Source organism: Neofelis nebulosa, chromosome 13 (genome assembly GCF_028018385.1).
Source record: "Neofelis nebulosa isolate mNeoNeb1 chromosome 13, mNeoNeb1.pri, whole genome shotgun sequence".
NCBI lineage: Eukaryota > Metazoa > Chordata > Mammalia > Carnivora > Felidae > Neofelis > Neofelis nebulosa.
Window position 1 is genome coordinate 33,712,282 of NC_080794.1, and position 15,031 is coordinate 33,727,312.

The following is a 15,031-nucleotide window of genomic DNA, read 5'->3' on the forward strand; positions in this document are numbered from 1 at the left end:
ATGAACAAAATGCTATCAAACCACAGAGGAAAGAACACTCTCTAACTGGAGGAAGTATGAAAGACCTTGAGGAAGAAATATCCTTTGAAAAGCACCTAGAAGGATGAGTAGGGCCCTCAAAGATTGAGAGGGGATGGAATTTCTGACTGAGCATAGAGACTGGACAGGATACATATGACAGTAAATATCAAATTCTGAAAACATATGGCCCTAAAAAACAGGAAGATAAGGTACATGAGAGAATACTGTGTGACATGATAAAACTTGCTATTAATGGAGGAATATAGTGTAAGTTACAAAGAAAGCCAGATTACAAATAAGACTCTGAAGCCCATTCTAAAGCTATTATTATGCAAGCAATAAAGACTCACTGAAAATTTCTGGAAAAAAAATGGCAGTGGGAAGGAATGTTTAAATTACCATAGTTCTTGAATATACTAAAGCATTCACAAACTTGGCATTGATAAATTAGAAATTATATTGCTTGGAACCCGAAGTTTCAGTCCATTGAGATAATCAATAAAAATTCAAAGATAATTGATTCTCTTATAAATGAAATTGAATTAAAGAATCAAACCACTGGGAAACCAACCATTCAACCATTATTTATTAAAATAAATTCACTTATTTCATTTTAGCCAAATTTTCTTAAAATTGTACTATGTGCCAATTCTTAAAATGATCAAGAAATGGGTAAACTTTTTTGACCGGGGCACATCATTTTTTTGGAAAATTGTGGGATAGGAGAATATAGTATCTGTCAGATTTGACCACGAGATCATAAAGGGGACTATTTGGGGGGAAAACAAATACACAAAGTTTTTAAAAACAGAAAGAAGACCAAAGGCTTTACCATTTTCACAAGAGTCTAATTAACAACATTTAAACCATTCCATTCTGGAGTGCTTTCTCACAATCCTTGCTGATTTTCTCATCTTTAATTGTCAACTGGTCTACTTCTGCCAGATCCTTGTTTGTCAAGGGCTTTGCATGTGGATGGATAAGTTATTCAACATCCCTTTCACTAAATTAACAAAATTCTGTATCTTTGGTAAGATTTGCAATTTCTTTTTCTAAATATCATTCCAACGTATTTGCATTTGCACTGTGGTATGTCATTCAACAGTATAGGCAAGGACAAATATTAATGTAAGCAGAAAGGGATGTCTGAGTAGGAATTAATCTTTTAAGTGGTAAGTTCATTACTGAATTTTCTAATGTACAGTAACTTTTGCTTCTCTAAAGATTCTTGTAATTAACTGCAGACTCAAAAATGAATACTTGAATAAAGAGGTCTTCTTGTATTTGTAAAGATCTTTAACATAATGATAAAACACTAGGCTCTGAAGTCACAGACCTGGGTATAAATATTATTTCTGACATGTAATGACTGTTTTCAGTTTTCTTCATCCGTAAAATAAGGATAATAATACCAATCTCATAGGACTGTTATGAGGATTAAATGAAATAATGTACGTACTATGACTAGCAAACAGTTAATGCTCAATAAATGTTAGCTAAAGGGTTAAGAATTCCACTCGTCAACATAAAAAAAACAAAAACCATAAGGCAGGGATGAAGAATAATCAGGTTATTCTAGGTCTTTCCATCTTACCGTAAAATTAAGACAAAATGTTTCCTCGACATCATCTTCTGGATAATCCAGTAATTGTTGCATGCTTCTGCAAAACAATATACATTTTTCTTTGAGGTAAAACATTACTGAGTATTTTGACTATTTTGCTTATGGATAAATATATATTTCTCATTCATTCTTGATAAAATCCTTTTATGAATCTGTACTCTTGTATTTGTTTCAGAATGGTAGATGTGTAATGGCAAGCTAATGAACAATTTTGAAGGAACAAATAAATCACTCTAAGGTTTTTATCTCTTCTAAATACAAAGGCCATGTGTCCATCCATTTTTAACATTTGTTCTTCTTCATATACAATTTTTATTCCATTTTCTGTAATAAATAAGAAACTTTACGTATTCCAGCTAGGAATGAAAGTAATCAGAAGTCCAAGTAAATCATTTAACTATTCTCAGGAAACATTGCCTTCCTAAGTTTATTATCTGATATTTGTAAAATATTGTTAAATTACTAAAAATTTAGGGAATGGTTTTATACACAGAAGTCTTTCAGTAGAAAATTTTGATCTGGGTAACACAATGAGTTCTCCAATATGAGAAGGGTTTTTGTTTATTTTGGAAATTCAACAAGCACAAAATACAATTATTCCTAAAAGGAAAGCTTTCTGTACATTTCTCATTCTCTATTACCTATACTCCATCTTTGTCACTTTTTACAACTAACCTCCCAACATCAGGCACTAGTTCCTTCAAATCATCCAAGGATGGCTTCTTTTTCAGCAGTTTCTTATACAAAGCCAAAGGAAAATGGAGGTCCACAATAGTAAAATTATAAATTGCTAATCCACAGATAACACCAATCAAATGGAACAAATCACTATCTTCAAATGTCTAAAAATAAAAGAAAAAAAAAAGTAAAGACTATTTTCCAAGTTAAAATATTACATTATTTCTGATGACAAAAACATACACTTGTAGTAGAAAATTTTGAAGACACAGAGTAATGAATAACAAGAAAAAGCTTATTCTCAAGCATATCTCCCTGGGATAATATCAGTGTTAGTATTTCTACATTATTTCCATCAATATATTTTCTAAGACAAAATTAAGACCTTGCTAAAATCACAAGTGGCTTTTTCTCCCAGAAATATGAGCATTTCTACATCATTAAATTAATAAATGAAATGATTACTAGAACACTTAATCTGACTTAATTATACATATTCAAAATTTCAAAGATTTAAAAGGCAAAAAGAAAATAAATGCATGTAATCCAATCATTCACAATGATTAAAAAAATTTTTTTACATATTTTCATCAACTGTAAATTCAAAAAAATAATTTAAAAACATTATACTTAAGGCCTTCTCATTCTTCTAATTACAAGTATTTTATCATTAAATATTCTTCTAAAACATTTTTAATGGCTGCATATCACTCATAAAAGTACCACGGTCTGCAAAGTTAGCTATTTTACTACAGTTGGATTTTATATTATTAAAACATCAAAAACAATGCTTATTTCCCCTCATCTTTAGAGAAGCAACATATAGTAGCAGAAAATTCTGTGAGCATGACAGTTAAAGAGAAAAACATTTTTTATCGGATTTGGGGCTCCACACCTGTTCATTCACTATCTGGCCTCAATGTTTTCAAAGACAAAAACAGTATTTATCTCATAAGGTTGTTGTGAGGATGAGATTAATGTATGTAGAATACTTGTAGCCCGGTTCCTGCAGCACACAGTAAAGGCACTATCAGTGTTAGTTATTCCAACTAGTTAGTGATATTCCAAATATGATGTGTATCATTTCTGCACAGTTTGGAATGTTTGTTTAGGAGAAATTCTAATTTGTAAGAAGAATTTCAAACTCAAATGATACTTAAGCATAACCCCAAACTGTTTTCCTCCATACCTATTCCAATTTACACTGACATTTGTAGTCCAAGAAAATGGCTATCTTTCCCCATTTTCATCTGTACACACACACAGACACATATTTCTATAGGAGTTAAAAAATGCAAACTTGTTTAGTATGTATTTTTGTCTACTAGTGATACTGAAAATTAGGGATTTGTGTGTGTTTGTGAAATGCCTCTTTGTATACTTGGCCCATTTACCTTTTGGAGCTAGTGTCTTCTTATATATATTTGTATTTGAATTCTTCATATACTATGAGTATTATCCTATGTCATATCTGTTATATATATATATCCCAGTCTGCTATATACTTCTTAATAATCTTGTTTTTATTATACATAAATGTCACAGTTTTTTCCAGTGGTCAAATCAGCCTTTTTCCTTTGTGATGTCCTATTCCGTGTTTAAGTTCAGAAAGTCCTTTTAGAACAGGACAGACCGAATAACATGTTAATATCTCTTCCTCCTGAAATCCCTCTAAACGTGAATAAAGGATTAAAATGGGCATAAACCCACAAGATAAAAGAGAATAGAAAAAACAGGGAAGGGTTTTAATATCACTAAAGAGATGATAATATTTCAAAATATGAAAAGTAGATGGTTAACTGTAGGCTGGTTAGTAGTAGGGTGGTTAACTGATTCAGGAAGCTTAAACTGAAACAGGAGCTTAAGAGAAAAGCCAATGAAAAACAAGCTAATTTGTGCTTCAGACTCAGGGAATGGAAGTAGCAAAAATACCTTTAAAGTCAAGTAGCCCTGCTAGCTCAGTTAGTAAAACATAAGACTCTGAAAGTCAGAGGTACTAACTACAGTAGTTGAAAACAGGATATGTGGTGAAAAGTCCCTTACCTTTCTGGAGACAATGAGCCAGAGTGGCTCTGGAATCTGAGACAGGTGGTGCATTAAAAACAAAGGGATCAAAGGGTTCAAGGGGGTTAAGAGGTACAATCCTCCAATTATAAAATAAATAAGTCACACGGATATAAAGTAGAGCACAGGGAATGTAGTCAATAGTATTTTAATAGCTTTGTATGGTGACAGATGGTAACTACACTTTGAGCACTGTACATACACTATGTACACTATGTGTACTAATGAATCACTATGTTCCACACCTAAACTAATATATATTATATTGAATGTCAACTATACTTCAACTAAAAATGTATTTTAAAAAGTTAAAACAGGGGCTCCTGGGTGGCTCAGTTGGTTAAGCCTCTGACTTCAGCTCTGGTCATGATCTTGCAGTTCATGGGTTCAAGCCCTGCATTGGGCTCTGTGCTGACAGCTCAGAGCCTGCAGCCTGCTTCAGATTCTGTGTCTCCCTTTCTCTCTGCCCTTCCTCTGCTCATGCTCTGTTTCTCTCTAAGATAAGTAAACATTAAAAAAATTAAAAAACAAAACATAGAATACACATACAAAGAAACAAGTGGATTAAATGAAGGTATGCATAGTTAACAATGAGAAATCCCAGCTTCCATTTCCAGTGTTCAGAACACTACTAGAACACTGGCAGCCAAATTGTATATGTTGACAATTGATGGTTCTCTTTGAAACACCTCTACCTAATCACTCTATGAATGGTGATTGTAAATCATAAATGTATACACTCAAACTAGGTAGCTTTTCAGTGTCACATTCTTAAATGTGAATAAAAAGCCAAGGATCACAAGAAAAAGACAAAAGAAATAATTGTCTGGTATTCAAAAGTGTCCAGTATTCAACAAAAATTTATGAGACATGCAAAAAAAAAAGAATATGGTGGGGCGCCTGGGTGGCGCAGTCGGTTGGGCGTCCGACTTCAGCCAGGTCACGATATCGCGGTCCGTGAGTTCGAGCCCCGCGTCAGGCTCTGGGCTGATGGCTCAGAGCCTGGAGCCTGTTTCCGATTCTGTGTCTCCCTCTCTCTCTGCCCCTCCCCCGTTCATGCTCTGTCTCTCTCTGTCCCAAAAACAAATAAACGTTGAAAAAAAAAAATTAAAAAAAAAAAAAAAAAAAAGAATATGGCCCATTCATAAGAAAAAAAAATTAAATATAAATTGTTGAGAAACACCCAGACACTGGATTTACTAGATGAAGACTTTTTACACTTGATCTTAGCCAAAAGGTCGAGAAGCGATAGATGAAGACTTTTTAAATCAACTGTCTTAAATATGCTCAAATAGCTAAAGGAAACCATGGGGGTGGGAAGTGGGGGGAGAGAACAGAAGAACAATGTCTCCTCAAATAGACAGTATCAGTAAAGAAAGAGAAATTATGGAAAAGAACTAAAAATTCTGGAGCTGAAAAGTATAATAACTGAAACAAAAAATTCACTGCAGGGGTACAAGAGATTTGAGCAGGCAGAAAAAAGAATCCATGAACTTGAAGATAGGCCAATTGAGATTATCTACTTTGTGGAACAGCAGCAAGAAAAAGAATGAAGAAGTATGAACAGAGTCTAACAGATCTGTGGGATTCCATCAAGTGTACCATCAAATAAACAGGAGAGTCCCACAAGGAAAGGAGAGAGTGGGGCAGAAAGAATATATGAAGAAATGGTTAAAAATTTCTTAAATTTGATAAAAGACATAAATCTAACATCCAAGCAGCTCAACAAACTCAAAATCCACATCCAGACATATTTTAATCTAAGTGTTGAAAGTCAATTACAAAAAGAGTGTTGAAAGCAGCAAAAGAGAAGCAACTCATCACAGCAGGGCTCCTCAATAAGATTAATAGCTGATTTCTAATCAGAAACCATGCATGTCAAAGACAGTGGAATGACACATTTAAAGAGCTGAAAGAAAAAACTGTCAAGCAAGAATTCTACATCCAGGAAATCTCAGATAAAGAAAAACTGAGGGAGTTTGTTGCTACTAGACCTTCCTTACAAGAAATGCTAAAGTTCAGTAGGCTGAAAGAAAAGATGCCACACAGTAACTCAAAGCCATACAAAGAAAAGAACTCTGTTAAAGGTAGCTACACAAGTACATATAAAAGTTAAAATTATTATATTTTTGACTCGCAACTCCCTTTTTTTCTATATATGGTTTAAAACTCAAACGTGTAAAGTAAGTATAAATCTACATTAATGGGCATACAACATATAAAGCTGTAGGGTGTGACAATAACAAAGAGGAAGGGACAGAGCTGTTTCAGGAGCAGAGTTTCTGCATAGTATGGAAGTTGGTATTAATTCAAACAAGACTGTTATAAATTTAAGGTGTTAATTGTAATCCTCAGAGCAACTACTCAGGGAAAGAAAATATGTATATATATATATATATATATATAGAGAGAGAGAGAGAGAGAGAGAGAAAGGGAAATGAGAAAAGAATCAAAAAAACACACTAGACAAAACAATCAATTAAATTTTTAAAAAAGACAGTAATGGAGGCACTGAAGAGTAAGAGAGATATGACTTATAGGAAACAAACAGTAAAATGGCAGAAGTGCTTATCAGTAACAACTTTAAATGTAAATGAATTAAATTCTGCTATCAAAAGGCAGAAACAAGCAGAACAGATTTTAAAAAACCATTATTCAACTGTAGCCAGTCCCTACTTTACAATGGTTCGACTTCCGATTTTTTTATTTTACAGTGGTGCAAAAGTGATACTCCACCAGTAGAAACCATTCTTCACATTTTAGATTTTGATCTTTTCCTGGGATAGCAATATGCACTATGTGCTGATCAGCGACAGTAAGCCACAGTTCCCAGTTAGCCATGCAATCATGAGGGTAAATGACCGATACACTTATAACCATTGTGCCCATACAACCAGCCTATTTTTCATTTTCAGTACACGATTCAATAAATTACGTGTGATATTCAATATTTGGTTATGAAAGAGGCTTAAGATGATTTTGCCCAACTATAGGCTGTTCTGAGCATGTTTAGTATAGGCTAGGCTAAACTCTAATGTTTGGTAGGTTAGGTGTAGTCAATGCATGTTTAACTTACGAAATTTCCAATTTACAGTGGGTTTATTGAAACATAACTCCATAGTAAGTCTAGGAAGATGCTGTACATGCTGTCTACAAGCCTCACTTTAAATTCAAAGACACTAGATGGTGAAAGTTTGAGGGGTCCCCAGGTGGCTCAGCTGACTGAGCATCAGACTTCAGCTTAGGTCATGATCGCGAGTTCGAGCCTCACATCAGGCTTGCTGCTGTCAGTGCAGAGCCTGCTTCAGATCCTCTGTCCCCCTCTCTCTGCCCCTCCCTCGTTTGTACTCTCTCAAAAAAAAAAAAAAAAAAAAAAAAAAGTGAAAGTTTGAAAAAAAATGATATGTGATGTAACTAGTAACCAAGAGAGAGATGAGTGGCTATACCAGTATCAGACAAAATAGACTTTAAATTAAAAATTATTACAAAAGATGAAGACATATTCTGATAAGCATCAATTCAAGAAGATGTAACATTTGTAAATATATACATACCTAACAATACAGCTTCAAAATACACACAAAACTGACACAATTGACAGGAGAAATATGGTTCTAAAATAATAGTTGGAGGCTTAATATCCCAATATTCAATATATCAATAATGGATATAACAATCAGAAGATCAATAAGGAAATAGAGGACCTGAACAACACTACAGAATGACCAGACTGAACAGACAGCTTGGAACATTCCATTCAATAACAAGAGAATACATTATTCTCAAACGCAAATAGGATATTTTCCAGGAAAGACCATATGTTAGGTCAAAAATTAAGCCTCCAAAAATTTTAAGTTTATTCATTTATTTTGGGGGTGGGGGGGGAGGGAGGGAGGGAGACAGAAAATCCCAAGTAGGCTCCACACTGTTAGTGCAAACCGATACAGGGTTTGAACCCACGTGAGATCATGACTTGAGATGCTTAAATGACTAAGCCACCCAGGCTCCCCTCCTTCTGCCTTTTTTTTAATAGATTTATTTTTAAGTAATCTATATAACCAAGTGGGGCTTGAACCCAGAGATCAAGAGTTGCAGCTCCACTGGACTGAGCCAGCCATGAACCCTCTATATTTCCTTCTGTTGTTGATTTCCAGTTTCATTCCATAGTAGTCAGAAAATTAATTTTTTATGATTTTAGTCTTTTTCAATTTATAGAGGCAATTTATAATTCCCAATCCGTAGGTAAATTTGTAAGTTACAAACATATATATTAAAAAAGAAAATGGGTGGGGGGATGGGCTAAATGGGTAAAGGGCATTAAGGAAGACACTTGCTGGGAGTTATACATAGGGAATGAATCACTGGAATCTACTACTGAAATCACTACTGCACTATATGGTAACTAACTTGGATGTAAATTAAAAAATAAATTAAAAAAAAAAAGAAAAAATATCTCAAATCAATAATCAAACTTCATACCCTAAGGAACTATAAAAAGAAGAGCAAACTAAACCTGAAGCTAGTAGAGGGAGATAACAATAAAGATGAAAGTGGAGATAAATAAAATATAGGAGAGAAAAATACATAGAAGCAACAAAACTAAAAGTTGATTCTTTTAAAAAACCAACAAAACTGACAAACCTTTAGTTAGAATGACCAAGAAAAAAAAAGACTCACATTACTAAAATCAGGATTGAAAGTGGGGACATTACTATCATCCTTACAGAAATAAAAAGGATTTTAAGATAATACTATGAACAACCGTGTAACAAAATAGATAATCTAGATGAAATGGGCAAATTCCTAGGAACATACAAACAACCAAACTGACACCAGAAGAAAAAGAACACAACCTGTAACAAGAAACTGAATCACTAATCAAAAACCTTCCAACAGGGGCACCTGGGTGGCTCAGTGGGTTAAGTGTCTGACTTTGGCTCAAGTTGTGGTCTCAGCGTTCTGGAGTTTGAGCCTCTGCCAGAGCCTAATTCTTGTTCTCTGTCTCCCTCTCTCTGACCCTCTCCTGCGTTTGCACTCTCTCACTCTCAAAAAATAAACATTAAATAAACAAAGAAACCTTCCAACAAAGAAAAGCCTATGACCAGATTCTACCAAACATTTAAAGAATAATTAACACCAATTTTTCCTCTTCCAAGAAATGGAAGAGGGAACATTTTCTAACTCATCTGTGAGGTCAAATACCATGACACCAAATACCGACAAAGGCATCACAAACACCAAAACGAAATCTATAGACCAGTATTCTTAATAAATAAGGATAGAAAAATCATCAACAGAATATTAGCAAACTGAATCCAGCAGCATATTAAAGTATTATATACCATGACCAAATGGGCTTTATCTCAAGAACACAAGGTGGTTCAACATAGGAAAACGCACCAATGTAATACATCACATTAACGGAATGAAGGAAGGAAACCACATGATCATCTGGATGCACAAAAGCATCTGACAAAATACCACTCTCTTTCATGATAAATATACTCAACCAACTAGGCATAAAAGAGAACTTCCTTAACGTTAAAAAGGAATTTATGAAAAATCTAACATCCCACCAGATCAGGAAAAACAAAAGCATGTGCACTCTTACCAACTTGTATTTGACAGTGTACTGGAAGTTCTAGCCAGGGCAATTAGATGCAAGAAAAAGAAATAAAGGTATCTAAATTGGAAGGAAAGAAGTAAAATTAAATCTATTGCATTTGTGGATGCCATGATCTCGTATAAAGAAAATCCATCCACAAAACAATCTATTAGAGCTGATAAATGAATTTAGCAAAGTTGCATAATATAAGATTAAAACACAAAAAGTAGCTGTACTTCTTTTAGTATCTGTGCTGCCAAAGCGAGCATAATCAGTTGTATTTCTATACCTAGCAGTGAACAAACCAAATATAAAATTTATACAAAGCTACAGTAAACAAATAGTGCTGTACTGACATAAGGACAGATATGTATATATATGTGTGTGTGTATATATATATATCTCACTAGAATAAAAAACTAAGAGTCCAGAAATAAATCCATATTTATGCAGTCAATTAAATTTCAACAAGAGTACCAAAACCATTCAGTAAGGAAAGAACAGCCTTTTTAACAAATAATAGTGGGACAACTAGTTATTCACATGCAGAGAATGAAGCTGAACTCTTACCTCACACCATAGCCAAAAATTAACTCAAAATAGACCAAAGACCTATAACAGCTAAAACTGTAAAACTCTTAGAAGAAAATTCACAGGTTAATCTTCATGACTTTGCAATAGTCCATGGGTTCTTAGTTATGACACCAAAAGCACATGCAACAAAAGAAAAAAATAGATAAATAAGACTCCAACAAAATTTAAAACTTTTGTGTACAAAAAGATATTATCAAGAAAGTGAAAAGGCAACCATAAAATGGGAGAGAATATTTGCAAATCACATATCTGATAAGAGTCCAGTATCCAGAATATACAAAGAACTCTTCAAACTCAACAAAATGACAATCTAATTTTAAAATGAGCAGAGGGCTTAAAGGACATTTTGCTAAAGAATGTGACAAATCAAACACATCAACTAGCCATTAAGGAAATGCAATTTAGTACCCCAGCACTTCATACCTACTATACTAATAAGAAATATATATAAATAAAAAACATTTTTGAAATATAGAATTTTAAAAAAAGGAAAATAGCAAATGTTGCCCACAAAGTAGAGAAATTGGAATCCTCACATACTGCTGATGGGGAGGTAAACAGTTTGGTGGTTCCTTAAAAAGTCAAACTGAATTATAATATGACCTAGCAATTCCACTCCTAGGAATACACCCAAACTAATTGCAGTGTGCAAACAAAAACTTGCACATAAATGTTCATAGCAGCATTATTCAGAGCATTTTACCAAAAGAGGTAAATAGCCCAAATGTCTATTGACTGATGGATAAACAAAATGAGGTATATTCATACAAATGAATATTATTCAGTTAAATGGAACGAAGTACTGATATGTGGTACAGCATGGATGAACCTTAGAAGCATGCTAAGTGAAAGAAGCCAGCCACAAAACGCCACATATTGTACAACTTCATTTATAGCAAATATCAAGAAAAGACAAATCCACAGAGACAAACAATAGAGTAGTGGTTATCAGGGGCTGGAGGGAGAAGGAAATGAAGAATAACCGCTTAATATGTACAGGTTTCCTGTTGAGGTGATGAAATGTTCTGGAACTAGAAAGTGGTGCTGGTTGCACAACACTGTGAATATACTAAATGCCACTGAATTGTACATTAAAAAAACTCCTAAAATGGTGAATTTTGTTATGAATTTTACTTCATTAAAAAAAGTTTTTAAAAGAACATATAGCCTTCTGCCTTCTCCCTCTCCTGGTCAGGACTGAGGTTTAGGGTAATACACTTACTCTGAGGTAGTGGTCCAGTATGTCTAGGGATGAGCTTTCAGCCAGTGTAGCAAGAAGAGCGACTACATACAGGGTAGATTAAGTAAGTATCTTGAAGACGATAGCTATGAAGTTTCTCACTGGTGATTTAAGTCACATAAAATGGACAAGAAGGCTAGAGTAAACTCTATGGTGTTTGCATAGTATAGAGATATCAGTATGATCTCACAGTTAGAAACCATACATATGTTGGAAATCATGAGATGTGTGCATATGTGTGTGCATACACATAGTTCCTAACTCTGTCTGCTGAGAATCTGAAAGCAATGACTATCTGGTAGCAGTTGAGTACACTTAGCATTCAGAGCACGATTTCTGAATACTATTTCCATCTGAAGAAGCGAGGGCTTTTAAGGAGAAAAGGCTAATGCTAGAGCTGGGGTAAACACAAGAAGAGCCTGTAACATTTACTGTACCAAATGTAAAGAATAATTAAGGAAAAATTGGGACACATCAAAAGTACACAAAAGAGGAACCAGTTCAACAGGGCTCCCATTGGTGAAATCAAGATAAACTGAAAAGATCTCACAGAGATCCACAATAAAGCTTGTTAAGACTGCCCCACCCCTGGTCTCAAAACATTACCTCTCTGCAGAACTGAATGAAGTCCCACAGAACTCTGTTCCTAGCAGGACAGGCCTCCACCCCATATACCCTCTTAAATTCTATCTACCATACCATTAACAAACTACCCCACAAGACCAAGCCAAGAAGGAGACTGTAATTCAATCAGATTATCCACCTACCTCAAAGGTCATCAGGACTACTCCACCATGTCTTACATGTCTATTTCTCAACATAGGAAGCCTCAAAATCACAGGTTATCCCTAATCCCATCTTATGTGGCACCATACAGGCCCTAAAATCTGACACAATCTTACATCTTTGCTCCACTAAACGCTTTCACTGTTTGCCCTGGAATTCATAATCTATCATTTGGAAAATTGCCCATATCCTAAAATTCTATCCAAATTTTCCTTCCTCTTTTGTAAATGAAGAAGACTGTCTTCTGAGGACACTATTTCCCCTGTAGCTCTCATAAATGGTGTCTGTTTTCTCTTCCAACACTTCATACGATTCGGCATAGAAGTTAAGTCTCCTGGCTCTTCACTCCTTCTAGGTCTCCTTCCATTTGCCTTCTTAAAACCCCCAGCTCCTCTAAAAAAACAGGGCAACTGCATATAACCCTGCTACTGCACTGCTCTCTATTATTTGTACAGCTCTCCTGGGAGTATACTCAAAGGACAAAAAAAAACAAAAAAACCCTGCAAAAACAAGTTAAAAAAAAAAAAAAGAAACAACTATTTTCAGCTTTTATCATGACACTGGTGGTAATGTTGGTACTGTTAGGCAGCAAATGTAGAGTTCTGGAGTATTTTTTCATACCAAGTACACCAGATAGTAAGGAAGCTACGAAAGAGTAATAAAGTCGTATCAAAAGAACTCAGATGCCAACTTGCAGAGCTCTCCCTAGACAAAGATAAGATAATATGAGCATCAATAAAGATAATAATAACTATGATGGACTAAAAACATCAAATATGTTTAAATCCAAGAAAACAAAACTGAAAAAATAAATTGTCATCACTGGAATATGCCAATGAACAGATTCATTCTTTTGAAAAATTGTTAACTACAGAGAGAGAATCCATTCCCATATGAATTGTACTACTAAGGAACCAAATACTACATAGAGGGAAATTTCTCTGTATAGAAGTACCCAAGCCAATAAAATGAAAAAGAAATGTTAGAGTAGCACCATTTTGCAACCCCTAATAAATTAATGAGGCACTGATCATCAATGACTGCTAATATCACAAAGGATAGTCAGCCTCCTGAAATATGAATAAATAACACATCAAGGTTTTTAGAACCAATAGTAAAATATTCTATTCAAAATTCTTTCAACTCATTCTACAAACTGAACCATCCGTCATTTATACTCTCTAAATCGAGGGGCAGTGAACTTTCTGTAAGGGAAAAGATGGTAAATATTTCAGGCTTTGCTGATAATACAGTCTTTGTCTTAACTACTCAACTCTGCCTCTCCCAGCTGTAGCTAGAAAGCAGCCATAAACAATAGGTAAAAAAGTGGGCATGACTTTATTTACAAGAACATGTGCTGGAAAGAACTTAGTTTATGGACTGTAATTTGCTGCGTAGTTACCTCTGCCCTAAACAATAAGTTAGAAAAATCAATGATTGCTACTGATAAATTAATTCTTCCCAGAAGAGAAGTTAATCTGGTAATAATTATTCAATCCTAAATCTAAATCAGCGGAAAGAAAGGTCATCATTCTCAGGCTGACCATTCCTTTATTTTGCTAACTGGAAATGTGTGGGAAGCATTAATGTGTTCTGACGACTTTGAGTCCAAAAGTTTATAATTTTTCAAATTGTGGTAAAGCAGATCTCTGAATAAAATGTTAGGAATTCAGTAATAACTCTTATTTACTGTGTTAACTTGACACATGTAGGTATACATACATAGGTATATACATAGAAATAATTTAGATGGTTGGACTTCACCTTATCAGAAAACCAAATGAGCCTGGAATCTTCATAATACCTAAACATGCCATATTTAGGATCCAATAATTCCCTCATGATGAGCAAGAAAAATTCTTTGCGTACTCCTCCTGCATCAACAGCATCTTCTCCAACAAATATAACCTAAAATAGCATAATGCAAACACTGAATGTAAAGAAATGGAAGTATATTCTGGAGAGCCCATAACGTGTAATTTATTACAATAAATGCTCAGCAATTAACAGTTTAAAAAAATTTTTTAGGTTTTATATAGTTTTATTTATTAAGTTTCAAAGATACATTAAAAACAGAAAAACTTTAAACGTATTTTCTGAATAAAGTCCCAATTATATAATAGAAAATGTCAAATTACCTTGAGTGGCTTTTTGTAGTCTATATTCTTTGTTTTCCTAAGGACTTCCATTGCATCTCCTACAATATTTTCTCTGCGTACAACTAGAATTAAGCAGGGATTCACAGATTCAATCACCGGGAGAAAAAGAGAGGAGACATTCTGTCTATGGGCCTGGTCAATAGCCATCTAGAAAACAAAAGATTAAAATTTTAATACAATGCTATAAAGAAACTATAAAGGTGACTGGGTAAGCTAACTTCTACCTATTAATTATAATCCTATATTTATAATTCCTATAA

The 15,031-nt window shown here is 34.3% G+C and overlaps 1 protein-coding gene across 13 annotated transcripts in view; it reads right to left on the reverse strand.

Annotated features, from left to right (window-relative positions):
* HERC4 (HECT and RLD domain containing E3 ubiquitin protein ligase 4) overlaps positions 1-15,031 on the reverse strand; it is a 135,181-nt gene that overhangs the window by 12,200 nt on the left and 107,950 nt on the right. For 12 of the 13 annotated variants that reach the window (XM_058696480.1, XM_058696479.1, XM_058696481.1 and 9 more), the window contains 4 exons: positions 14,751-14,918; positions 14,377-14,520; positions 2,321-2,487; positions 1,616-1,682 (listed from right to left, as the gene is read on the reverse strand). In XM_058696480.1, coding sequence (XP_058552463.1) covers positions 1,616-1,682; positions 2,321-2,487; positions 14,377-14,520; positions 14,751-14,918 — 546 coding nt within the window. The remainder of the gene's footprint in view (positions 1-1,615; positions 1,683-2,320; positions 2,488-14,376; positions 14,521-14,750; positions 14,919-15,031) is intronic. The other variant, XM_058696483.1, reaches the window with a different exon arrangement.